The 26,365-nt window shown below is 39.5% G+C and overlaps 1 protein-coding gene across 7 annotated transcripts in view; it reads right to left on the bottom strand.

Moving 5' to 3' along the window:
* Positions 1-26,365, bottom strand: part of DTNB (dystrobrevin beta) — a 233,619-nt gene that overhangs the window by 133,704 nt on the left and 73,550 nt on the right. For all 7 annotated transcript variants that reach the window (XM_046662557.1, XM_046662560.1, XM_046662562.1 and 4 more), the window contains 2 exons: positions 24,041-24,146; positions 20,346-20,512 (listed from right to left, as the gene is read on the bottom strand). In XM_046662557.1, coding sequence (XP_046518513.1) covers positions 20,346-20,512; positions 24,041-24,146 — 273 coding nt within the window. The remainder of the gene's footprint in view (positions 1-20,345; positions 20,513-24,040; positions 24,147-26,365) is intronic.

Below are 26,365 nucleotides of genomic sequence, written 5' to 3'. Positions count from 1 at the left end.
GGAAAATTTTCAGGCATTATTTCTTCAAACATTATCTGTCAATTTTCTTCACTTGCCACTCCCATTAGATATATATTAGAACTTCCACATGGTCCTAAATGCCTCACCCTTTGTTTCATACTCTCTTATCTCTTGATGCTGAGTGTTAGGAGAAGTTCTCACCCCGATCTTTTAAATTCACTAATTCGTTATTTAGCTATATCCAGTTTGTCATGCAGCCCATCCAATGAATTTGTCCAACAACTATATTTTTCATTTTCATTACTGTTTATCATTTCATAACTTCTGCTTCTTGTATTAAGCATGAAATTCTATCCTTCCTTTAAGGAAATTAAATTTACCTATTTTTAAAGTTTCTTTCTGATTGTTCTACTTCCTAGGGTATAGTTTTGCTGTTCATATTTCACTGTGCTGGCTTCCTCTAGGTTTTCATGGTTCTTGGTCATGCAAATATCTCACACAGAACTATTCACTTGTCACCTTACCCAACAGTGGCCTCCTGGCTGGGGGGCCTCATGCTGAATCTGTTCTGACAAAGTCAGCAGAGCAGCTTCAGGGTCCCTGCAGTAGTGATGGCCTCAAACAGGCAGTGTAAGCAGCTCTTTTTTGCAACTTCTCATTTAAGACCTACCTCCTTTGCTTAGAAACATCTTATGGCTTCACGTCTGGAACATTCCTTCTCTTCTTTTCAATCTTGAAAGGGAACTTACTAATCTAACTTAATGTTTTCATTTCTATGGGTTTGGTGAAGAAGGGGGAAGAGGTAGTATGTGTTTGGTCAACCATCTCGAAACTAGATCTATTGCTTCTTTAGATATCACCTCTCCGCATTCTCTTTAGCCTCTTTCTGGAACTCTTATTAGATGGTACTCTTCAATCTATCCTCCATGTCTTAATATGTTTTCTATTACTTTATCCTTTTGTGATGTGCTTAGGAACAATTTTCTGCTCTATTTTCCAGTTCACAATTTACTCTTCAGCTATAAACACTGTTAAGCAGTCCATCTAATAAACTTCTTATTTTGACAATGAAAACTTTAATTTCCAAGGTCAATACGTATTTTTGGTAGATAAAATAATAATCATATTTCTCCAAAGCTTTAACTATATATCTTGTAAAATCTAGTTCTACTTATTCTATTAATTCTATGTCTGAGATAAATTCTTCTGTTATCTCCTTTGTATGGTTGCGTGTGTGTACACATGTGTCTCTCATTTTGGGAGATTTTTAACAAAATGCTCATCCTTGTGGTCAAGGCTTCCTGTTCAGATAGTCTACTCTGCCTGTGTGTACTGCCTCCTTGGAGGGGAGCAATGGGACTTGTTCTCAGTGAGACTGGAGGAGGGACAGAGGTGCCACTTCATGGAAAAGCTTCATAGCTAAGTCTTCTAAGCATGGGAGCTCCCTCAAGCTCCCTTGAATTCATCAAGTACCTGGAACCCAGCCCTGCCTCTCCAACCCAAGCTCCTATACACACTATACCGTCCTGAGACACCTCTATCATCATGCTACAGCACCAGAGTCACTCTGTCACCTGTCTTGAGCCCTTCACAGTTCCCCATATCAACTACTCCCAAGTGGGAACACTCCAGATCCAGCTCTTATCTTTAGCAGCAATACTTTCCTACTCTTGTTTTGGACCAAGGTTTTCTTCTGCAAAATGATCTCATTCGCTTTTCATGGAAATTCTTCACAGTGTGTGGCCTACCATGGGTTTCCCTGCTTTTTTTCCCCCTTCTAGTGTACTTGCAGATTACTCTTAAAATTCTAATCTATCATTTCTAAGTATGTGGGCTAAGATGGAAAGGCTATAGCATGTCCTCAGGTCACCACCTTAAAACAGAATTCCCATTTCTTTTTTCTTAAGTTAATAAAAATGTATCTTTTTAATTATGTAATATCTCTTGTGATATATTATTTTTTATAAGGGCTTCAGAATAACTGCTTTAGAAAGTAAAAAGCTAGAATTGCTAAATTCCATTTTAACAATTTGTAAAGCTGTAATTTTGATTGATTAATGTATGAAAGAAAGGCAATTCACGTAATTTCTGTTACTCTTTCAAGATTTAAGAGTATTAGCTGTCTGATAGTTATGACAATGTGGCTAGGTAGAATAAAATGTCATCAGTTCACATACGGCTTCTGAAACATACTTATAAATTACAAAAACCCGTTAGCCCACAAAAAGAAACCACTGCTATTCCAAGTGGTTCAACGATAGCCCAGGTGGAAGTGCGCAAAGAACAGCAACGACTTGGACTGAGCAACAAATAACTTCAGCTTCCCTTTCAGGGGAAAAAAATCCAAACAGATTTATTAGAATTCAACATCATATCAGCTTGGCCTGAGCAGGAGGCCTTCACTTTTGTGTGGGAGTTGGCACCCTTCACGGTACACACAACAGGGAAAATGCTGCCCTGAGTATTAGATTGCCCTATAGAACGTCAGTTTGATATCACTGACATAAATTCCTTTCTCTGTAGCTTGAACTGGCAGTTCATTTTCTCATCGTCTTCAAACAATCTGTTAAGAGTTTTGCTGCTCCAGAAGAGAATTAAAAGTAATGTGTTCCCTATAATGAAGATGTGAATAAACTGTAAAGCTGAAGCACTGATGGTGGGAGTAGAAGGTAGGAAAGACCCCTTGGAGAGGGATTTAGTGCTATCTAGTAAAACTGAAGACAAACATCCCCCTTGACCCAGGGACCCCACTCCTAAAATCATACCCTGGAAAACTCTCCCTGTTGCACAAGGTGACCTGTACCAGAAAATCCACTAAAGCTTTGTTTGGAAAAGTAGAAAATTAGAAACAAGTTGAACATCGATCAACAGGAGAATAAATAAACTGTGGTATATTACTAGAACTGAATTCTCTACGGCGCCGAAAATAACCATTTCGACGTGGAGATCATTTCAAAAACAATGTAGGTGACAAAAGGAAGCTGTAGAAGGATATATGCACTAAGATGCTATTTTTATAAAGTTTGAAAATAGGAGCAACAATGCTATATATTTTAATGTCACATAGCTATGTCTAATAAAAAATACAAAAATATGAACAGAAATATTAACATCAAATTCAAAATAGAGGTTATCTTTGAAGAGAGAGGAAAATGGGTATATGTTATGGACCTCTTTCCCTATCTGTACATACAGATCTATTTAACTTATTTTGACTGCTACACAGAATTCCACAGTTACAGTCATGTATAAACCATAATAAATTTAACCATTTTGCCACTGTTGGAGATTTTGGCCAACTGTTTTTCTGGGGGGGGGGGGGCTATCACAAATAATGCTGATATGATATCCTTATACAAAAATTCCAATATACTTGGTACAATGTTTTTATGGGAGAATTCCTATATGGAGAATTGTTGAGTCAAAGGTTATACACATTTAAAATTTTATTTTTCAAATGTATCAATTCACACTACTACCAAGAATCTTCTAGAGTCCTCTTCCACACTCTTGCCAAACAAACTGAATATTATCAATCTCTTACATTTTTTGTAAGTTGAGTGGGCATAACATGAACATTTCCATAATCAAAAATAGTTTAAAAACTGGAACAAGAGGGAAATGCCAACTTGTATAAAGTTCTTTAATAAACACTGGGGTATAAAGGCTAGTAACATACTAAGGACTTATGATCTAACGGAACAGACAGACAAATGGACAAATCATTGCAATAGTGTGATTAGTGCTTTGAAAGAGGTGGTCAGTGTGCCATAGGAGAGCATGAAGAGACATGAAAATCAGCTTGGGGGATCAGGAAAAGAGGCAACAGCTGAGCTGAATCTTAGAGGCTAGACTGAAGTCGGCAAAGGAAAGTTAGGAGGATGGGAAGGAGAGGAGATAAAGGCAGCTAGAACAACAGATTCAAAGACATAAAAGCAAGAAAATATGGTGGAGTAAGCAACTGCAAATAGTTCAGTACTGTCATAGTGCTGCCTGTGAGTGAAAGACACAAATAAAAGTCCCAGACCAGAGGCATAACTGTAAAAGCTCTGAAAACATTACCCCACAAGATAAGACTTCAGTGGGTTATAAATCATCTCTGATTTGAAGTTGTTTCTAGCATACATTGAGCAGACAGTTCTCCAACTCGAACAGAGTAACAGATCGTATGTACGGCAGGAAAGAATGAGGAAGGCTAAGTGTGACCAAACTTACCCTTTTGGCAAACAAAGGGTCTTCAGCTAAAACAAATATGAGCAGAGCACACGAGTGCTATGGGGGTAGATTCACAGGCAGCCAGAGAGTCCCAGGAAAGGGAGTGAAGGTTAGAGTGAGCATGAGGGTCGGAAAACCAAGAAGACCCGCCATGTGCCTCCTTATACAGCAGCACTCTACGGGGCCTGGAACATAGCAGGCACTACAAATGTTTATTGAACAAATACCAGGGCAGAGAGCTCTTTGCCTGGCTTAGATTGCGCACCATATGACTACACCTGGGTACACAATATCTCCAAAGCAAGTCACAAATACTGCCACAGGTCAAGGCAGAACAGAGCCAACAGTCAATTCACACTATACATGATATAGATACACCACAGTCAGGACCAAAGATTACCATCGCTGTTACTTAGCACTGCTCTGAAACAGTGTTTCCCAAACTTGTCTGAAGATTTAAAAATCCCTGGGGGACTGGTTTAAAAAATAAAACAAAAAAAACCAGATTCCTCTGCTTCAACCCAGACTATTAAGTTAAAATTCACAGGGGTAGGAGACCGGTACTTCGTGTATTTAACATGCTGTCCAGCAGATTCTTTTCAGGCAATTTTGAGAAGCACTGTTCTAGAAGTTCTTGACAACACAAAGAGGTTAAAAAAAAAAAAAAGATTGTAACTATTGGAAAATGAGAAGTTACTGTTTCCTACATGCATACAGGGATCTAAAGTCCAAGAGAACTGACTGAAAAATTATTAGACCCATGTATTGACAGAAAAGCCAGGGAGACTTCAAGATGGAAGTGTCCATAAGACCCCTGAAGTGTCAACAGGAGTCCTAAGGTGGACAAGACGCCTGGGCTTGAATTAAGAACTGCAGAAATCTGGCAGTTTCTGGAGGGTCACCTAAAACCTGGAACTATGTGAAAACGTTCAGAGGAAGGGCACTGTAAGAGAAGAAAAGAGGGCTCAGAAGAGACTGCCAAGGAACACATATCTGATTTGTCGTGGGTAATCAAAAGGTTTAATGAATAAATAACACATGAAAGTTTCATAAGTGGATACTCTGTAGTGACTAAATGGAGATAAAGTGGAATGAATATACCATAGACATGTATTAACTTTATTTAGAGAAACAGTTCTACCCTAAATCTGTATCTATAGATCTCAGAAAGTACCACATATCTAGGCAACAGTCACTGATGTATTCAAGTTAATGCAGAAAGAGAGAAGCAATTCACACTGTTGGGTCACACAGACCCCTCTAATCCTCTCCACACACGGATATAGGATATACATTCTCCAGTTGAGCTCTGGTGGCCACTGAATCAAAGATATTCAAAGAATCGAAAAAGATCAAAGCTGGAGAAATGCTGTGGGTAAGTGATAACTGCGAGAGAAATTCCTCATTTGAAGAACTGCTCGTTTGGGGTTAAGTCATACATTTCTCTGCAACGAAACCCTCCCTGTCATCTCTTTGCTCTAAGAATAATCAGGCTAGCTGAAAAAAATGCCTCATTGTTTCATAAAATATCCATCAATACTTTCTTTGATAAGCACCCATCTTTTTAAACAGCTGGGTCCATTTCAAATGTTCTGCTTTCAAACTCAGCACTTTTGCAGCTGTAAACGGGTTTAAGAAGAAATAGTGCATCCAAATACCGCAGTAGAATGGGGCAATGTTCAGATGTTAAAAAGAGCAATATTTAAAACATCCCAATCAACCACTGAAAATGCTGATAAATGCTGTCAGAATACCTCTAGCCTATTCCTTCTGGCTCTCAGATGGCCCCAGAAAGTCCAACCTTGCACAGGCAGGGGCTTGGCCAACAAGGTAGTCAGTTCAGCTGCCAGTCAGGAGAACTTGAGGCCACTTCTCCCCAGCCCTTCACCCCACCATTAACAGGAGTAAAGACAGGAACCCAGAGCTCCACACGCTCCTGGCAAGACTCTCTCCCAACTAACACTCACAGCAGCAGCTCCATGATCTGCCCTGGAAGCTACCTGGGCTAATTCCAGCACAACCTGTATCATAGGTTATGCTTGTTTCATAAGAAAGCCAAGACTCCCACTGGGATTCTCATTCTCCTAAGTCTCCAAATATCCCCTCACATGACCCCATCTCCCATTAATCCTCAACTCTCAAATCCTTCTACTTGTCTTCATAGTCTGCCCTCAGCAATAGCTCTTCTCTGGCTGAGGATCCTCTTCTCTGAAAGAGGTGAAAGTGTTACTTTCATCTCTTGCTCCTGAAGAGACCTGGCTTTCCCTGAAGGCTTGGCTTCCCCTGCAGCCATCAAGTGGCAGCTGCTTTCTCTCTCACGCCCCTCAACCTGCTGGATCTCCGGGGGGCAAACATCTTCCTAGAACCTCACTGCCACTCAGATCATTTTCCCTTTTCCTTAAAACCCCAGTTTTGAATGTCATCAGACCAAAACTCTAAATATCACTCTATAGTGGAGTCCAACGTTACCACTGTCATAACTCTTGTTGATTTCAACATCCACATAGTTGACCTTTCCCATACACTAGTTGTAGTGGGCGCCGACATTTCGTAGGCGTTTGGTGATTGTGACACCACAGACCCGAGCACACATGGTTTGGACCCACATATCATGCAGGAGAAGGCAAGAGTAAACCACTGCTGTATTTCCCTTTTTTTCCGTCTTTTTCTCTTTCTTTTAAAGTTTTTTTTTTTTTTTACTTTGAAAACCCTATGACAAGACAGTCCAAAATGAAATATGAGATAGCGCTGGAAGATGAGACCCCCAGGTTGGAAGACATTCAAACAGTTACTGGGGAAGAGCAAAGAACAAGTACAAATAGGACCATTGCTATTTTGAGTGCTCCTGTGAGGGTGTTTTTGGATGAGATTAACAGAGAAATCATTAGACCAAGCAAAGCAGATTTCCCTCCATACAGTAGGTGGGCCTCATCCAATCAGTTGAAGACCTGAATAGAACAAAAAGGCTAACCCTCCACTGAGTAAGAGCGAATTCCTCCTGCCTGACTGCCTTTGAACTAGCACCTTGGCTTTTTCCTGCCTTTGGACTTAAACTAAAACATTTGCTCTTCCTGGGTCTCAAGCCTGCCAGCCTTCAGGCTCAGACCAGAACTACATTGTCAGTTCTCCTGGTTCTCAGGTCTTCAGATTCAAACTGAGACTAGACTATCAGCTCTCCTGGGTCTGCAGCTTGCTGACTCATCCTACAGATCTTGAGACTTGTCAGCCTCCATAATAGCGACAGCCAATTCCTTATAATGAATCTCTTTACACATAAACATATATATTTACACATATGCTTATAAATATAAATACTAAACATGTTTATCAATCAATCAATCAATCAATCTCCATCCTACTGGTTCTTTCTCTCTAGAGAACCCTAATACAAGTGGATTCTTTTCTAGAGCCTGCAGAGAGGGTATGGCCCTGCTGACATCCTGATTTCAAACTTGCGGTGTCCAGAACTGGGAGAGAATAAATTTATTTTAAGCCACCACATTTGTGGTAATTTCTTATGGTGGCCCTAGGAAACTTACACACTGGTCTTCCCTGAACTCTCCTTCAACAACCTTTCCCCCATTCTACATGGGCCACCAGTTGCACAGTCACATATTAGAACATTTTATTGCCATCTAAAATCTCAATTTCAAGCAACCGACACTCATACCAACTTCTGTCTTTCCCGCATGCTCCTTCCAGGGCCCTGACTCCAACAGTACTTGAACACCAATGGGACCTCCACTCCATGGAACCCACCACCTTCACACAGTCCCTTACCTCCCTCATGGCCTCATTTCTCTCTTTAACCAACCTACACTCCATGGTCCAGCATTACATTCATTTCTTTGCATACTCTCCAACCCCGCTTGCCAACTCTCTTCCTTCTCTTCTGTCAAAATCCCAAATCTATCCACTCTGCTCCTCTACCTGCACACTCGGGGTAGGGAGTAAAATACACAACTATGCTGACTGGTCTGACTTTGAATTCACAATCATCAACCTCAGGTTATTAATTCCAATCTCAGTCTAAATGTCACTTCTCCAAAAAGGCTTTCCCTGACCAGTTTTTTAAAAATAACAGTTTTATTGAGATATAATCCACATACCATAAAATTCGCCCTTTTAAAGATTTTATTTTTCCTTTTTCTCCCAAAAGCCACCCCGGTACATAGTTGTATATTTTTAGTCATGGGTCTTTCTAGTTGTGGCATGTGGGATGCTGCCTCAGCATGGCTCGATGAGCGGTGCCATGTCCGTGCCCAGGATCCGAAATGGGGAAACCCTGGGCCACTGAAGTGGAGTGCGAACTTAACTACTCGGCCATGGGGCCGGCCCCTCACCCTTTTAAAGTTACAATTCAGTGATTTTCAGTATAGTCAAAGAGTTGTACAACAACTATAACTAATATCTCATTTCAGAACATTTTCTTTACCCCACAAAGAAGTCCAATACTCACTAGCAGTCACTGCCCATTCCCCCCTCTCCTCAGCCCCTAACAACAACTAATCTACTTTCTGTTTCTGTGTATCTGCATCTTCTGGACACTTCATATAAATGTAATTACACAATATCTGATATTTCATATCTGGCTTCTTTCACTTAGCATATTTTCAAAGTTCATCCCTGTTTTAACATGTATGTATGAGTACTTCGCTTCTTTTTATTGCTTAGTAATATTCCATTATATTGAGATACATTTTATCTGTTCATCAGTTGATAGACATATGGGTTATTTCTATTTTTTAGCTATTTTGAATAATGTTGCTATGAACACTCAGATACAAGTTTTTGTGTGGACATGTATTTTCAATTCTCAAAGGAGAATTCTCAATTCTTACCTAGGAATGATATTGCTGGATCACATGGTAACTCTGCTTAACATTTGGAGGAACTGCTGAACTATTTTTCCAAAGCGGCTGCACCATTTTACATTCCTGCCAGGAGTGTACTAGGTTTCCTATTTCTTCATACTCTCATCAACAGCTGCTATTGTCAGCCTTTTTTAATTTAGCAAATGTAGCGGGTGTGAAGTACCATCTACTGTGGTTCTGATTAGACATTTCCCTAATGACTAACTACGTTGAGCATTTTTTCACATGCTTATTGGCCATTTGTATATCCCCTTTGGCGAAACGTTTATTCAGATCCTCTGCTCATTTTCCTCCCAAAGTTAATTTTTTTTTCTTATTGTGATAAAAAACAATGACATTTACCATCGTAACCATTTTTAAGCGTACAATTCAGTAGCGTTAAGTATATTCACACTGTTGTGAAAGAGATCTCTCCAACTTCATTGCAAACCTGAAACTCTATACTGATTAAACAATAACTCTTTTTTTCTCCTCACCCCAGCTCCTGGTAACCACCATTCTACTTCCCCTTTGCCCCTGTTTAAATTGGGTTATTTGGTGTTTTTCTTGTTGTCACTGAGTTATAAGAGGTCTTCATAATTCTGGATACAAGTCCCTTATCAAATACATGATTTGCAAGATTATCCCCTTTTCAGTGAGTTTTCTTTTCACTTTCTTGATGGTATCCTTTGAAGCACCAAAGTTTTAATTTTGATGAAGTCCAGTTTATCTATTTTTCTTCTGTTGCTTGTGCTTTTGGTAACCTATCTCAGAAGGTGTTGTATACCCCAAGGTCATGAAGATTTATCCCTGTTTTGTTCTGAGTTTCCTAACTTTAGCTCTTACATTTAGGTCTATGACCATTTTGAGTTAATTTTTTCTATGGTATAAGGTAAGGGTCTGATTTCACCCTTACGCATGTGCATATTCAGTTGTTCCAGCCCCATATTTTGAAAAGACTATTCTTTCCCTACTGGTCTTATCACCCGTATTGAAAATCCATCAAAAATAAATGTAAGGGTTTATTTTTGGTCTCTCAATTCTACCCCATTAATCCATATGTCTATCTTCATGTAGCTACTACGCTGTCTTGATTACTGTTGCTGTGAGGTAAGTTTTGAAATCGGGAAGTATGAGTCCTCCAAACATGTTCTTTTTCAAGATTGTTTTGGCTATTTTGGGTCCCTTGTATTTCCATACAGATTTTAGGATCAGCTTATAGGGTTATACAAAAAAAGCAGCTGAGATTTTCAAAGGAATTGCAATGAATCTGTAGATAAAATTGGGGAGTATTGCCATCTTAACAATATTACGTCTTCCAATCCACAAATGTGTATTTCTACTTACTTAGGTCTTCTTTAATTTCTCTCAATGATGTTTTGTAGTTTTCAGTGTACAAGTGTTATACCTCTTTGGTTAAATTTATTCCTGTTTTGTTCTTTTGGATGCTACTGTAAATGAAATTTTTTTCTCACTTATATTTTCGTATTGTCCATTGCGAGTGTATAAAAATACAACTAATTTTTGTATATTGATCTTCTATCCTGCAACCTAGCTGAAGTTATTACCTCTAATAGTTTTTGCGTGTGTGTATTCTTTAGGGTTTTCTATATTCAAGAGCATGTGGTCTTCGAATAGAGAGTTATACTTTTTCATTTCCACATGGACACATTTTATTTCTTTTTCTTGCCTTGCCCTGGCTAGGACCTCTAGTACAATGTTAAATAAAAGTGGTGAAAGAAGAGATCTTTGTCTTGTTCCTGATCTTACAGAGAAAGCTTTTAATCTTTCATCATTAAGTATAATGATAGCTATAGATTTTTCATAGATGTTGAAGAAGTTTATCAAATTGAGGAAGTTCTCTTCTATTCCTAGTTTGTTGAATGACTTTTACGATGAAAAGATGTTGGATTTTGTCAAATTCCTTTTTCACATTTATTGAGATGGTCATTTTTTTTGTCCCTTATTCTAATAATATGTATTATATTGATTGGTTTTTGCACGTTGAACCAACCTTGCATTCCTGGGAAAATATACACTTAGTCATATACTCGATGTATAATCCTTTTCATGTGTTGTTGAATTTGGTTTCCTAATATTTTATTGAGAATTTTTGAGTCTATATTCCTAAGGGATATTGGTCTGTAGTGTTCTTTTCTTTTGATATCCTTGTTTTGTTTTGTTTTGGTATCAGGGTAACACTGGCCTAACAGAATGAGTTGGGAAGTGTTCCATCCTCTTCTATTTTGGCAAATGTGTGAAGATTAGTATTAATTCTTTAAACGTTCAGTAGAAATTTCAGTAGGTCTGGCCTTTTGTGGGAAGATTTTTTATTGCTAACTTAATCTCTTTACTTGTAGGTCTCCTCAGATGTTGTATTTCCTCTTGAGTCAGTTTCAGCAGTTTGTTAACCCCCATATCTTAAGCAGCTACGTAGTCAAATTTTTATCATATCATGACATATTACTTTTCCATACAGAATTTATCATTTTATACCTTGTTTATTTATTGTGGGACTTTTGTTTTAAACATGCTTTAATTCATCTGTTCCCTTTAGAATGTAAGCTCCATGAAGGCACAGACTTTGTCCTAGCCTGTTCTGGGCAACCCTAGCACCCAGAACAGCACCTGCTATGTAGAAAGTATCTAATAAGAATTTGTTGAATAAACACATAAACAAGTGAATGAATCTGGTGGCAGGAAGTTAAGGGAATTCTTGTTTCATGGCTTTTGTTTTCTCTATGTGGTAAAAAAAAAAGAGGTAATCTGCCAAAAGAGAGGGGAGAGTGGGGGTAGACTGTTTAAAAAAAAAATGAAGATTTATTCCTACATGACTTTGACCATTGCAAAGAAGGAAAAGCAAGGTGATCAGAGCATGTAACAGGACTGCAATGCTCAGAGTCAATATGAAGTTGGTGATGGTGAATTTATGGTAATACTAATCTGCCCTATTACATGGAGTTCTCCAGAAGTACTTAGAGAAAGCAGATAGATTAGTTCATCCATGAATTTAGTTGACAGAGATATGGATAAAAAAGGCCGCAGGACAATGGAGTTTACGGCACAGGAATGAAGGGCCGTATCTAAAATGGTAAAGAGAGAAGTAAAAAGAAGAGAGGACTGATGGATGCGGAGAGCAGACAGGTCAATGGATGAGACACTGGAAAGAGGTTAAAGGATGATCTTAGTGAGAGTAGTTGAACAAGTCAGCTGGAATGACAATGGGATATCAACAGAGAATGGGGTGTCTAAATCAGTGATTGTGAAGTAGAGCAGTTAGAGGTGGTGAGAAGGTCCAGGGTATAACCGAGGGAGCAGAAGTCTGAGGTTCAGAGGAGGAGGAGACCATCAGAGTCAAGGAAGCCAGGAAACTGTGTGGCAGGATCTTAAAAGGTTTGACTATATAAATACTGAAATCACCCATGAGGTGACCACACAACTGGTGCCAATCCATCCAGGAGTAAAGGCGTAGACCAGAAAGTCAGGAGATAATTGAAGATGAAGGGAGGTGAGACCAAAATGGCATGAGCCTCAAAGCAGTATCTTGCTTTTTTTTTTTTTTTCAATCTAAAAGATTCATGCTTTAAGGGTCTGTAAGTGTCAGGGTGGAAAGCAAGGAGAAAAATAACCAGGGTGACCAGTATATACATAATTTTAAGTTGCCCCTCAATAAACCTCATCCTTGTATAATCCTTTCCCCTTGGATTTTACATGGAACCTATGCATATGATAAGCTATCATTCCTTTGGTTATGTTATATGGCAAAAGGGAGATTATCCTGAATGGGACTGGTCTAATCAGGTGAGCTCTTTAAAAGCAGCATTTTTTTCTGGCTGGTTGCAGAAGAGGAAGTCAGAGGAATGCACTCCAGCTGGCCTGGAAGAAAGCAAACGTCTATGCTGTAAACTGTCTATGGGGGCCACATGGCAGGAACTGCAGGTGGCCTCTGGGAGCTGAGAATCATCCCTGGCTGGCAGCTAGCAGGAAAACGGGGACCTCAATAGCACAGCTGTAATGAAACGAATTCTGCCAACAACCAGTGAGCTGGCGAAAGGACTCCTAATCCCCAGATGATAACTACAGCCTCAGCTGTCACCTTGATTTTAGCCCGGTAAGACCTACAGCAGAGAGTCCAGCCATGCCATTGCCTGCACTTCTGAACTACAGAAACTGAGGTAACAAATTTCTGTTGTTTTAAACTCCTAAGTCTGTGATCATTTATTATGCAGTAAAAGAAAACTAAAACAGTGACCATAAACATTTTACTCAAGATAATCTCAGTGTATGCATGTTGTCCTTACATATTTAAGAGTATCTCCTTTCATACTCAAGTGAGTCTGATTTAGATGATAAATTATATGGTCACCCTAACAATAATTTCACCTCCCAATCCCTAAATACACATGGGGCTATGGGAGAATAAACAGGTACCTCCTGAAAGAGCTACAGGAGCAGTGGAGCTCCTAGAGGATAACCAAATTTCATTGAAGACAAGAGGGTAAAAGAAATGTTTCGAGAAGTAGCTGAAAATGAGGGCAGCTTGCTCATTAAGGAGCAGCAGTTCTAAAGGGACTTGAAATGTGGAGGACAATGAGAAGACTGGGCACAGGCAACAAAGTTCAGATCATGATGGGAATGATGGTGCCACGCAAGACAGAGAGGCCACACAGATGCAACCACGACACTGACTGTTAAAAACAGAGTGAGAGCCATGACGGACCCGGTCTCAGCAGTTTCTTTGAGAAGCATGGGACACTGGGCTAAAGGACGAGATTTTCTTTACAATTTCTTCATGTGTTTGACTTACCTCCTGCTATAACTTGGTATAAGTGGGGATATTATCTTATGCCTTTAAGAAAATAACCCTCCTGCCTAGTTTTGCTGTGTGTACAAAGCAGTTCCTTACTCAGGACATGTGACTATTAGAACTGGACAGAAGCACGGCCAAGAAGCATGCCTTTCTCTCACTGAACACATTATCTTTCAGAACTCTAGGGATGTGAGGAGAGGGATGCTAGTCACACGAGAATTAAATACTGCTTCTGACAAAGGTAAGTCGACAACCTTAATTGTTCTAGGTCTATAACAAGATAATTTGCTCTGATTCCTTAAAGTGAATGGTTTAATATCACTAATACCCAAACAACTACACTAGACATACACAAGTTGCCCATTGACATTCATTAAAAAAGCAGCAGTGATATTAAGAGAGATTGTTAAACAAATCCAATACTTCCTCTTTTATAGGAGATTTTGAAGAGCAGGATAAGTGAAACTTTGTTCAGAGGTGAAGTCTGCCATCTGCTGGGAGGAAAGGTGAAATTTTCATAGCATCAACAGTTGTGTAACTACCTCCACTGGGGCACTCTACTAACACACTGTATCTGCGGTACGAGTGTATTTTGTGTAAACAAACACACACACTTCCTGCCATGGAGTAATGGGAACTAGCCAAAGTTCTCTCAGTAAAGTCAAGACCATGGTAAGCAGAGATCTGAGCCTAAGGCACTGGGGGTCGGGAACGGGAGCAAGCTTGTTTATTCCCAGCCTCCTTGCATACCAAGAAGGGGTTATGAGTTACGTGTATTTTACCATAATTAATAGGAAGGAAGGAAAATAGAGGGAGGCAGGGACAGAGGGAGGGAGGGAAGGAGGAAGACTAAGAGGAAGGAAGGGGAGGAGGGAGGGACATGGGATTAATTGGGTCACCTTCTCTGTAGGACCCCACCAGGTCGCTCTCTGCCTCTCACTCACTCCTCTCCCAATCAGACTGGCTGGGTTTAGAGAAGGAATGAACATGCCCAGCTCAGCCTCTTCCCCTCCCTTGTTCCTGGGATCTGCAAATTCCGCAGAGCACATTCCCTCCTGCTCCCAGAGCCATAAGCTTCCGGGCTCCACTCCCTGCTGGAAAGGCCTGCACTGGGTGGGAGCATATTCAATTCAGAGGCTACTAGCAAGTCCACTGGTTCCTCATAATCAAAACCACTTTCTCAAACAGACTGCCATCTGCCTAAGTCCTGGCTGCAACTGCAAGTGGGGAAGAGTGAAGTGGGATGGACTGGGTCTCCTAAATTCTCAATAAGAACTACTATTAGAAGAAACTGTTACAAACAGATATCCATTGACAGAGTTGTCTATACTCGCTGTCTCCATCTCTCTCCCTTTCCCTTTTGAACCCATTTTAGTCAGGTTTTCACCGCCACCACAGAATCCCCACATCGTTAGACAAAGGGTCAGTTTTCAGTCTTCTCTCTTCACCATCAGCATCACTGGACACAGCTGATCACTTCCTCCTCCTCAAAACACTCTCTTCACTTATCTTCCAAACACCACATTCTCTGGGTTTTTACCCCGCCTCCCTGGTTGCAGGTTCTTCCTCTTCTCCCAGATCTCTCAGTGTTGGAAAATTCTAGGGGTCAGCTCTTCTCTTTTTTCCTTCTTCTCTTGTCTGTTTTCACTCCCTTGCTTAGTGGTATCATCCAGTCTCAGGGCTTGAAATATCAACTATATGCCAATGACTCCCAAATTGATATTTCCATCTCAGACTTCTGTCTTGAAGTCTAGACTCATCCACAATGGCCCATTCAGCAACTCCATATGGACATCTAATAAGCAACTTAAATTCAACATCTCCAAAACTGAACCCTTGATCCTAACATCTAAACATGCTCCATCCACAGGCTTCCTCATCTCAGCTGATGACAATCCTATCCTTCTAGTTGCTTAGGACAAAATCTTAAGAGTTTCCCTTGACTCCTTTCCTCTCACAAGCCACATCCGACCCATTAGGCCAATTTATATTTCCTAACTCGACCCAAACCACCTCTCCTGCTAAAACCCTCCCATATCTTGTGTTAATTATTGCAATCATCTCTCCTAAATGATCTCTCTGCTTCTACCTTTTCCTTCCAGTTAACTCTTCACGTGGCATCCAGACTGACCATTTCCAAATATGAATCAAATCATGCTATTCTTGTACTCAAAACCCTGTAACGACTCCTCATTTCACTCAGAGTAAAAGCCAAAGTCCTTACAAGGGCCAAGAAGGCCCTTGTTAACTCTTTGATCTCCCCTCCTCCTCCAATTCTCCCCCTGCTCATTCCACTCTGGCCACGCTGGTTTCTTTGCAGTTCCCTGAATTCACAGGCGTGCTCCTGCCTTAGGGCCTTAACACGAAACACTCCTGCTCTTCTCCAGACATCTGCTGGCAGACATCTAAGACTTTGCTCAACTATCACTTTCTCAATAAGGCCTATATGACTCTCCCCACCTCTACTCCCAATTCCTCTTTCTGATTTCTTGCTCACGTGGGAGTCCAATGTAAACTGACAGGGAGGCTCTAATCCATCCATTCAGGTACCCAGCCTATGTTCATCTAAGAGCTTCTCGCTTTGCTAGTTTCTTTGGAGACATTTCCCTTTAGCCAGTGTATACTGGGAGAGGGATGAGTAAAGACAGACAGGATGGAGAAGGCACACCTCCTTTAAAATGCCTTGACCCAGTAGCAACACAGATCAATTCCAAACAAATTCATTAGTGAAAACTAGTCATATGGCCCTATCTGGCTGCAAGGAAGAGAGGCTCTACAGTCCAGTTATAGGTCCAGGAAGAAAAGGAAAACTTGGATATTGGTGAATACTTTTAATCGCTAAATGTCTTTTTGCTCCCTTTTCCTACACATAAAACACACTCAAGCCTCTTCCACCCCCGAAAAGAAAACTTGAAGTCCCATTCAGTCAACGCATCTAACTACAAGTCCAGGATCTCTGAGTACGGCACAATCTTCATCAAAACCATGTGTAGTTCCTTACAATGTAGCCTGTGAACTAAAAAGGTAAATTATCTGCACCCTCCCTCCCCAGTCCCAATATACAATGGGGAAACAAGAGCAGGAGGTTCTTCCTTATCCAGTACTCTCCTTGGCCACATAGACTCTGGCATGCCTCCCTTGGGGGCCACACACAACCTTCACAACCCACCTCCTGCCAGAACAAGTTCTGAGTCTTTAAAAAATGGTTTTACAGCTCAAATAGTCAAGGGCTTATTCAGTCCAGGCTCATGGTTCCCTTGCCAACATAATTCCCCCTAAAACTTAGTAGGCTTTTGTTCTGCTTGTTTCCAGTCAGTTCTGTGTGCCAGTAACCACACATCAAGTTCTTTCCTAGACATAACTCTCAAGCCTGATTTATGTCTTTGCCTCCACGCCTCTTGCTTTCAACTAACAGAAGCCACCTGGAGGCCATATGAAACAATAGGTCAGTGGTTTCCAACTCTGGCTGCACAATAGAATCACTTGGGGGAACTTTTAAAAACTGTCAGTGTGCAGGTTTCATATACCCTGGGTCCATTAAATCAGAAGCTATGTAGGTGGGACCAAGGTGATTCTGACGAGCAGCAAGAACAAGAACCTGTACCCTTAATCTGATCTTTGCCACAGGACTGAGTCACTTTTTTTCAACTAGAAAGTTTACTAGGCGTTTGTTGCTCAAAGTCTTTCTCATCTCTTACCTCTTGCTCTCTGGGGTCTAGAAGCAGCCTGTTTTTCCTTTCACTGTCTCAAGTCTCAGAACTTTCTCTATTCCCTTTCATTTTTTTCTTGAAAATTAGCCAGTTCTTTCCTAAGCTCATCTCTTTCTTGTAATATCTTACCAATAACAGTCAACACACACTCACACTCTGATCTTTTCCAACATTTGACCTAGAGCTCAGCTAGCATGAGGTGTGCCTTCTGAGTTACCACGGATAACAAATTTACCATATCAGTCACCACCGCAGTCTCTTTTCTACCCCCTAAAATTTAAGCTCCCCAAAAGCAGGAATCTTTGTCTGGCTTGTTCATAGATGTATCCCACATCCTGCTACAATGCCGGGCACACAGTAGGTGCTCAAAAAACCTTTTGAATGAATAATGAATGGCCAGAAAGAATCACAGATATGGTACTATACGACTTTTTTTTCCCTACAATAAAGGCAAATAAATGGATTGATGACTAAAACAATAGAGAATTATACTGCATAGTTACTTAGAGAAAACATTAAACAGAAACCTTGGGAAAAATCAAAAGAAACTTCCAAGCACCAACACTACACATATCAAATCTACAATGCAAATTCATACACAAGCTGGTTAAATGCACACTAAATTCATCTTCTGGGAACACAGAGAACCAGTCCTCAAAATATTAGTACAAACACAGTGGAAAATCTTCAAAAAAATTACTGTTGAACTAATTACACATCTTTACGTTAAGTGGAAACTTCTTTACACATTACCAGCCTCAAAATTCACCCACATCGTCCTCAGAGACCACAGGCGTTGCACATATAGAGTCCCAATTCTGAAAACAAGTTACACAGACACACACATACTGCTAAACAACTTTACCAGTATGCATCTACCATACACAATGCATACACCCATCAACATTCAAACTGATACATTTATGATACCAGCTACAAAATTATGCATGCTGAAAATACTTGATTTTTCTTGAATTAAGTCACTATAACAAAAGTGAAGGAATTCAGAGAACAGAAAAAAATAACAAAGCTGAAATAAAAATAACAACAAATGGGGATAAGACCGACTTCACAAGAATGTTGTGAGGATCAAATAGAAACACAAGAATTCACTTGTGATCTGTGTATTTTCTTTTATGTTGTTATAACTCAATGAAAAAATTCAATAGAGTACATGAAAAACTGCTTTGCAAATCATAAAGCAATATTCAGTCACTTACATTTAAATAAGTGTAAAATTCCCATTTTTAAAAGAGTTCTAAATTAGCCAAATGAGCAAGTTCAAACAAAAGTGAACAACAACTTCCTCATTCTCCTAGCCCAAACATCTAGAGGGAGAAGTTTCAGCAGAAACACACCAGTGAATCCGATCATTATGAAAGGTAACAGAGGAAAGAGCTATCTCAGTGTAAAGAATCAGACTCTAAGCAAAAACTCTAGGTTTTATTTTTTTCCTTTGTTGAAAAAATTTTAAATAACGACTCCTCAACGAAAAAATATTGGAATTTAAACACAAGACCCAAGACAAGATATTCAGTTTAACAAAATTTTACAGCTAATGGTAACTGAAAATCTAACTAATAAAAAAAATTATCTCTAACGTTGTCAGAGATGTAGGAAGTAAAGTGTACACTGGGGCTGAAGTTTGTTCCTTTTTTTTAAAATTAAACCCTGATATGAACTCATTTTCTTTTTTCTTTTTTTTTTTTTTTGAGGAAGATTAGCCCTAAGCTAACTACTGCCAATCCTCCTCTTTCTGCTGAGGAAGACTGGCCCTGAGCTAACATCCATGCCCATCTTCCTCTACTTTATATGCGGGACGCCGACCACAGCATGGCTGTTGCCAAGTGGTGCCATGTCTGCACCTGGGATCCAAACCATCAAACCCTGGGCCACCGAGAAGCAGAATATGCGAACTTAACCGCTGCACCACTAGGCCGGCCTCTATTTGTTTTTTTCTTGATCGGGAAGGCTAAAGGAGGAAAAATTTTAAAACCTGGTTATTGAAGCTTTCTAATACTCAAAGTACAGTAGAATAACCAGGCTTGAGAACCGACATCCTGACTTTACACTTCTGACTCTCTCTATATTTCTACTCTTTAGCAAACCAACCAAGAAACAAACAAAAACTAGAGGAAAAGGTTTTAAAACAAAGGCTATGGCAACTTCTTGGAAATAAAAGTATGATATTTTAAAAACTCTGGAAATAAATTGAGAGAAGGAAAAAAAAATCATGCTAAGCATATTACATGATTTATAAACACCACAGAAAAATCAGATATTGACCTCCACCCAAATACTGTTATTCAAAAGACTAATTTTGAAGGTAAGGACACCAAAGTGGCAATTCCTCCAACTCCAGAGAGGCAAAAATTTAACTCCTTTATTTCACGCAGCTTTCTGTGCAACATTTAAACCTACAAACACGAAGAAAATCTGGTTGAAAAAAGAACTCTAAATCTTACTTAAAAAGCTCAGAGAATAAGCATTTGGGGGAATATCCCTTTTTACAATTTTAAGATAAGAACTTTTCTCTTTGGAAAGTGAACATTGTAACATTCCATTGTACGGAATAAAGGGACCATCTCAAATGTAATAATATCTTCATCTCCCAGAACTTTAAAAATTCTGCTTTTAAAATCAGTGTATTTGCAAACTCCGTCATAAATGTCAGTATTAAGATTATATTACTCCACATCCTTATTTGACAGGCATCTATCAGGAAACTGGCCCAAGTGCTGCTTAGTGATGAAATAGACAAACAGGTGGGGACAGACCAAAACACAAAGCAGTTACCCAAGAGGAATGCTCCTTCATCTGGTGTTGGTTGCTGTGAGGGCCACTGGCATGGCCACGCCAAAAGCAATTCTGGCAGAGCTGGTAGTTGTGGCACTGCTGGCATCGGTACCGGAAACCCATCATACTCTCACACCGGCAATAGGAGCACTCCACGGGATGGAAGACTTGGGCAGGCAGAACAAGCAGGGGAGGGAGGAGGGCAAGGGAGGACGGGGGATGAGAGGGAGAAAGAAGTCATTTCATTTGGAGAATAAAGTCAACACAGTGGAAAACCAAATCTAATATACACGCTAAGGTGAAAACAAAATTAGAACTGACGAATCTAAATTGTCTCCTATTTAGTTAATCTAACCAGCCATTTACTAGACTAAAAGGAAAAGACTTAAGAAAAGATGTTTCAACTTAGAATGCTACAATTCCAATTCACCTTAGAAAACAACTAACCTTTTTCTTTAAAATGAAACTTGTCTCAAAATTTAGATAAACGTAACTAAGAAGGAGAGGAGCCTTTACCCCAAAATTTCTTTTGCAAATCTATTGTTTTTATGTATTATTGGTTGTATACATACTTGTTTCCTTCACTAACACTAAATCCATGAAGCCAGGAACTGGCATTTTACACAGTACCTTGGACTGAAGGCCTTCAAATGTTTGCAGAATTATATACTACCACATACCTGGGGACAAACGATAACTGGTAAAAAGTAAGGCTAGATACACTAAGACAGCAGTTTTAGGTAAGAGCTCTAAGTAACAGCAGAAAATAAAGTCCTCTAGAACAACAAAGGGACAGTAATCTGGAAACAGGGAAACCCAGGGGCCGGCCGCTCTCTTCTCCTCCTCATACAGCGTCTAACCTCGTGAAACACTGCCAGGCTGCAGTCAGGACTCAGATTACTGGGGTTCTCCCGCAGCCTGAAAGTCCAGTTCACCACGTGGGAGGTGGGCAACGCATGACGGTATAGTATAGATTGTTATTTATACTTTTAAATGTTGGTAGCGTAATTGTTTCCTCTGGCAATTCAATTCTGAACACAAGAAACGGAAGTCAATAGGAAAAGGGGACATAGTATTCAAATCCTTTTGAACATCTTCTAGCACTAATGTACACAAATCCAATCTTATCTCAATTATAAGGATTTTTAGTCCTACTTCCAAAAATGTACACTAACTAGGGATGATATTAACTATATTATCAAAATTCAAAAAAAAATTTGAGCCCTAGGTGAGGAAAACAATATAAAAGACCACTAATCACTAAAAGAAAAGTAAAATCAGGAATGAGAACTCCAAAGGACATACTTCCTCTAAGAAATTCAAGCCTTTTGTCAACAAAATATTTCTAAGGAATGATCAAAGTGCTAATAAGAGTCTGTGCTCCAAATTAAAACTATACAATCGAGTAGAGTTCCGCCAGAGACCAGACTCCCAAATCAATCTGGAGCTAACACCAATGAAGTCAACATCTGTGCAGCCAACGTTTATAATTCCTTTTAATAATTTTGGGTTAATAATAAGTGATATATGTACGTTAATACTAAACTAGCAAATATATTGTGATAATTTTGGTTGAACATATACGTCTATGTGATTTTTCTTCCATTCTCTTCTAAACCAGTCAAGAACCAGTGCTTACATGAGTCAGTGGAATGGGCGACCAGGTGGAAAAGCAGAGAACCAGAACGAGGGAAATATCAACAAGTGTGCTGCGTCAATTACAAATAACATCAGGTTTTGGTAAAAGCATTCTTTTTTGGAAGAGTGCATCGTGTGGCAGTTACCTTCTTATATACTAGTCACCTGGATTAGTAAATCGATATAAAAAGTGCAACTTTTGCTTATGCAAATAAATCTTTGCCCTTATGAAGAGTAACTTCATTACAATTCAAGTGATGAATTTCACAGGAAGTAAAGGGCCCAAACAATGAAAAGAACTAGAAATACCATAACTTGAGAATTTGTTTCCCATCATAAAAATTAAAATATATAAATACTAGTGTGATGGGTAACATGCTTTATTTCTGGATATTTCAATGATTTCACAATATTTCTCTTTCTCTGAGAAAAATGGTATCACTAACCACATAAGAATGTAATCAATACATAATATACTACATACAAAGTCACAATCAAATGTTCATATGGATAACAACACATCTTGACAAATAAGATGCTCTCTATTGGTATAGCAGATACAAAATGATTTTATGAAAACAAATTGGACATGAAACTACTAAAACATTTAAGGCTATAAAAATATTGCCCTCAAAAGAACCAATAATATTGTAATAATTTAACAGCGTAAGTATTTATCGAAAAATCCTATTAAAAAATTTAGCTATTTTAGGGGCTGGTCCAGTGGCATAGTGGTTAAGTTTGCGTGCTCCATTTTGGAGGCCTGGGTTCATGGGTTCAGATCCCAGGTGCAGACATACACACCACTCACCAAGCCATGTTGTGGCAGCATCCCACATATAAAATAGAGGAAGATTGGCACAGATGTTAGCTAAGCCACAATCTTCCTCAAGCAAAAGGAGGAAGACTGGCAACAGATGTTAGCTTGGGGCCAATCTTCCTCACCAGAAAAAAAAAAAATACGACGAAGAACTAAGAAAAACCATAAAACCCTTCAAAGAAAATATAGAGATAAATCTTCATGACCTTGGATTTGGCAATGGATTCTCAGATATAACACCAAAAGCATGAGCAAAAAAATTTAAAAATAGATAAATTGGACTTCATCAAAAATTTTTTTAAAATTTAACTATTTTAGTCTAGTCAAGAGATTCAGGACCTTTAAAAAAATAATTCTGAATCTAAGGTACTTGTGAACTAAAGTCACAATTGGGCAAAATGCCGAGAAGCTTAAAAAAAAAAAAGGCATGAATAGGAGGGGGAGAAAATAAAAAGAGTACGTTAGCATATTTCATTCTTACAGAGGGAAAGAAAGGACTCTGCCTTTTAGCGCCTTCTCAGCCATCAGTTGTTCTCTGTTGTGGAATCAGGGGAGACAAGAAAGGCCTTGAGAGGAGAGAGGTTACACAGAAAAACCACAGGCTTTCCTTTAATAAACTCAAATAACGTAAACAAGGAGAGAAACTGATAGCAATAGCAGAACAACTTAAGACGTTACGAAGAGATAAATACCACTCCAATTCCAAGCGAAACAAAGATTTAAGTCAAATTACTGGGAAGGATACCAAGAGTAGATTCAAGGTAAAACAGTACAGGAAATAACTGAAGATGCATGAAACCCAGTATTAAACTCTATCTTAGCTCTTTTCCAAAATAATTACAGTTTCAGTGGTTGATATGGAAGATATCTAAGTTTATACATCTAGGATTTTTATAAATTAAAGGGAAATAAAGGAAGTCATGGCTGAGTCAGGTGGCTCAAGCAGAAACCAACCAACCGAAATCTCAGGAGAAAAAAGCCTAGAGTCTGAGCCTCAAAGTTTTATGATCTGATATTACCCCTCTTGGTATCCTATCTAAGTAATAAGCTCATTTTCCTTTTTTTTTTGGAGAAATAAATATTACTCTTTTTAAAGTTAAAACCACAAATTCAAATGATGGAGTGCCAGCAAATGTCCATTATAAATTTTGCTGATAACAGCTAAGGACATTCCAAATAGTATCAGTACATACACTTCCTACAGCATAAGGAACTGAATGACAAAAGTTCTGTTTACCGTTCTCCACATGGGCAAGCCTGTGCATGAGAGGCAGCCAGACAAGGCACTGGGGAGGAGGATCGGCCATCATTGTGTCTAAAAACATATTTAGCATTATCTTTTTCTGTGAAGAGAAGAAAAACAAATATACTTTATATTTTTCAAGCATCCCTGAACTCCAAGATTAAGTTAATTTAGGATTCTCCCAACTGAGCTTTGAATTACATGTGAAATTTTCTACCAATATAAAATTTTTACCTTACAGTAATATTTTACATCACTACGGTTACAACACACTATACACTGCTACTATATTCAAATGCATTTCCACATACATTATGTTAAATGAGTCTTAAAACAACTGTATAAATTAAATAGGTTAGGTATTAGTATCTTCATTTTACAGATGAGAAAATAAAGCATTTAAATGACTTGTAAATGTCCCACCCAAATCAGACACAGAGCCAGGACTAGAACTCAGGTGTCCTTTAAACTACTATGTCGGTTATCCAGCAGGGGAGACAGACCCCACCCCTGATGGTAAGACGTCATGAGAGCAGGAACTCCGGCCGCCTGGTCATCTGCCATATTTCCAGCATCCATAACAGTGGCAGGCACATAATTGGCACTTGGTAAGTAATTGCTGAATAAATACTAAAGAGAAGGGCAAACACTCAGACACCATCCACAACTTGCTCTTTTACAGAAGAGAAGACTGAAGCTCAGAGTGAAGTTATTTGACAAAGTCACAGAGACAGTTATAGTAAGAGAGATTAGAACCCAAATACCCAAATGCCCATCAGTAGTCCCTCCATTATACCATATCCCCGGCTGGACTGCATTTTTCTGTTCTCTTTATTGCTCTCTTTTAAATATGTAGGAAGCTTCCACTGTATGTGAAACACTAATACAATTAAGTCCCACATGGACACAGAAAATTAGAAAACAGTCCAGAAAAAAATAGAGTCACAGATGTAGACAGAACAGGTTCTCAACAATATTTCAAATTAATGAATTTTCCTTTAATTTCCTGTAACACACAAGCACCTTTCCAGCTCCAAAAGGAAAGGAAAAAGGAGGGGAAAGGCAGTGCCATACAACCGGATGTGTGAGTTGTGTAACCATAACCTGGACACCTAGGCCCCCACTTCAATCTTTATTCCAAAAGAAAAACAGAGACAAAAGGGCAAACACAGGAGAACACAAGATGCAGAGCGCAGTAAGCAGCCGGTCCGCCATCCAAAGGTGTGAGGATGGGGCGGGGATGGTTGGGGGGGGGGGTGTGGATGGGATGGGCCTGGAGATTGGGGGCAGAGTGAAGCCAAAAGGCACCCAGCATTTCATCTCACTCTTTCCCAAGTAACAATGTTCTCAGTCTCACCACTTTTGTTGAAGTGAAAAAAATGGTATAAAAAATGTGGCGTTTCCTCATAAAACATTGAAATACTTTCTTTCAGGGAAAAAAGGTAGAAAAGATAAAACTGGTTAGAGCTGACCTAAAGATTCTGCCCACTGATTACAGAATAATTTTGATTTTTACTATGAATATATTCAACCCAAATTGGAAGCAAGGAGTTGAAGGCATTGTGGTGTTTCTTCAGGACAGCAGGCGCCAGGATTTTCATCTGACCCACCACGACACCTCCCCAAAGATGCCTCCTGTCATGCAAAAAGGAGACTACACAGACTTACTTCTGTGCATCTTGTTGGCAACTGTGAAAATCTTGATTCTGTTATATGTAAATTGGAAGTCATTCTTATTGAGAATAATCTTTAAAAGAAGAAACTGGTAAGTAAGGAACAGAAACACAAGGGAACATAGATGGCAGAGCAAGAAAGAGGCTTTTGCAATAAAATCCTGAAAAAGAAGAAGAAATCTGAAGGAAAGCCAGATCGAGGACAGAGACTGCAGGCCAGCACTGAATGGGGGGAGGGAAAGGTTCTGAGACGTATGCAAGAGAGTGATAACAGTGTGAAGTTACCACCTAAAAGCCCTCTATGCATGGCTTTGCATTGATGGTGAGGCTTGAGAAATGTCTACTCAAATAGGCTAAATAAAGTTTTCCAAAATGCCTTCCATCTCACGCATCCAAGTCACTAATGTTTCTGAGACCTCAGTGGAATCTGGGAGGAATCAGTGAACAACATTAAAAACAAACCCAGAAAGTCACCAAACGTTGGAAGTCCAGACATGGAAAATGCCTCTTACTGTGAATATGCAAATAACTGCAACAAAGCAAAATGAAATCAAAGGTGTCTGTTTAAAATTATTGAGAAAGAGGGGCTGGCCCCGTGGCCGAGCGGTTGAGTTCGCGCGCTCCACTGCAGGCGGCCCAGTGTTTC

The sequence above is a fragment of the Equus quagga genome, chromosome 5 (assembly GCF_021613505.1).
Source record: "Equus quagga isolate Etosha38 chromosome 5, UCLA_HA_Equagga_1.0, whole genome shotgun sequence".
Classification (NCBI taxonomy): Eukaryota; Metazoa; Chordata; class Mammalia; order Perissodactyla; family Equidae; genus Equus; species Equus quagga.
This window is presented reverse-complemented; position numbering and strand designations above follow the sequence as displayed.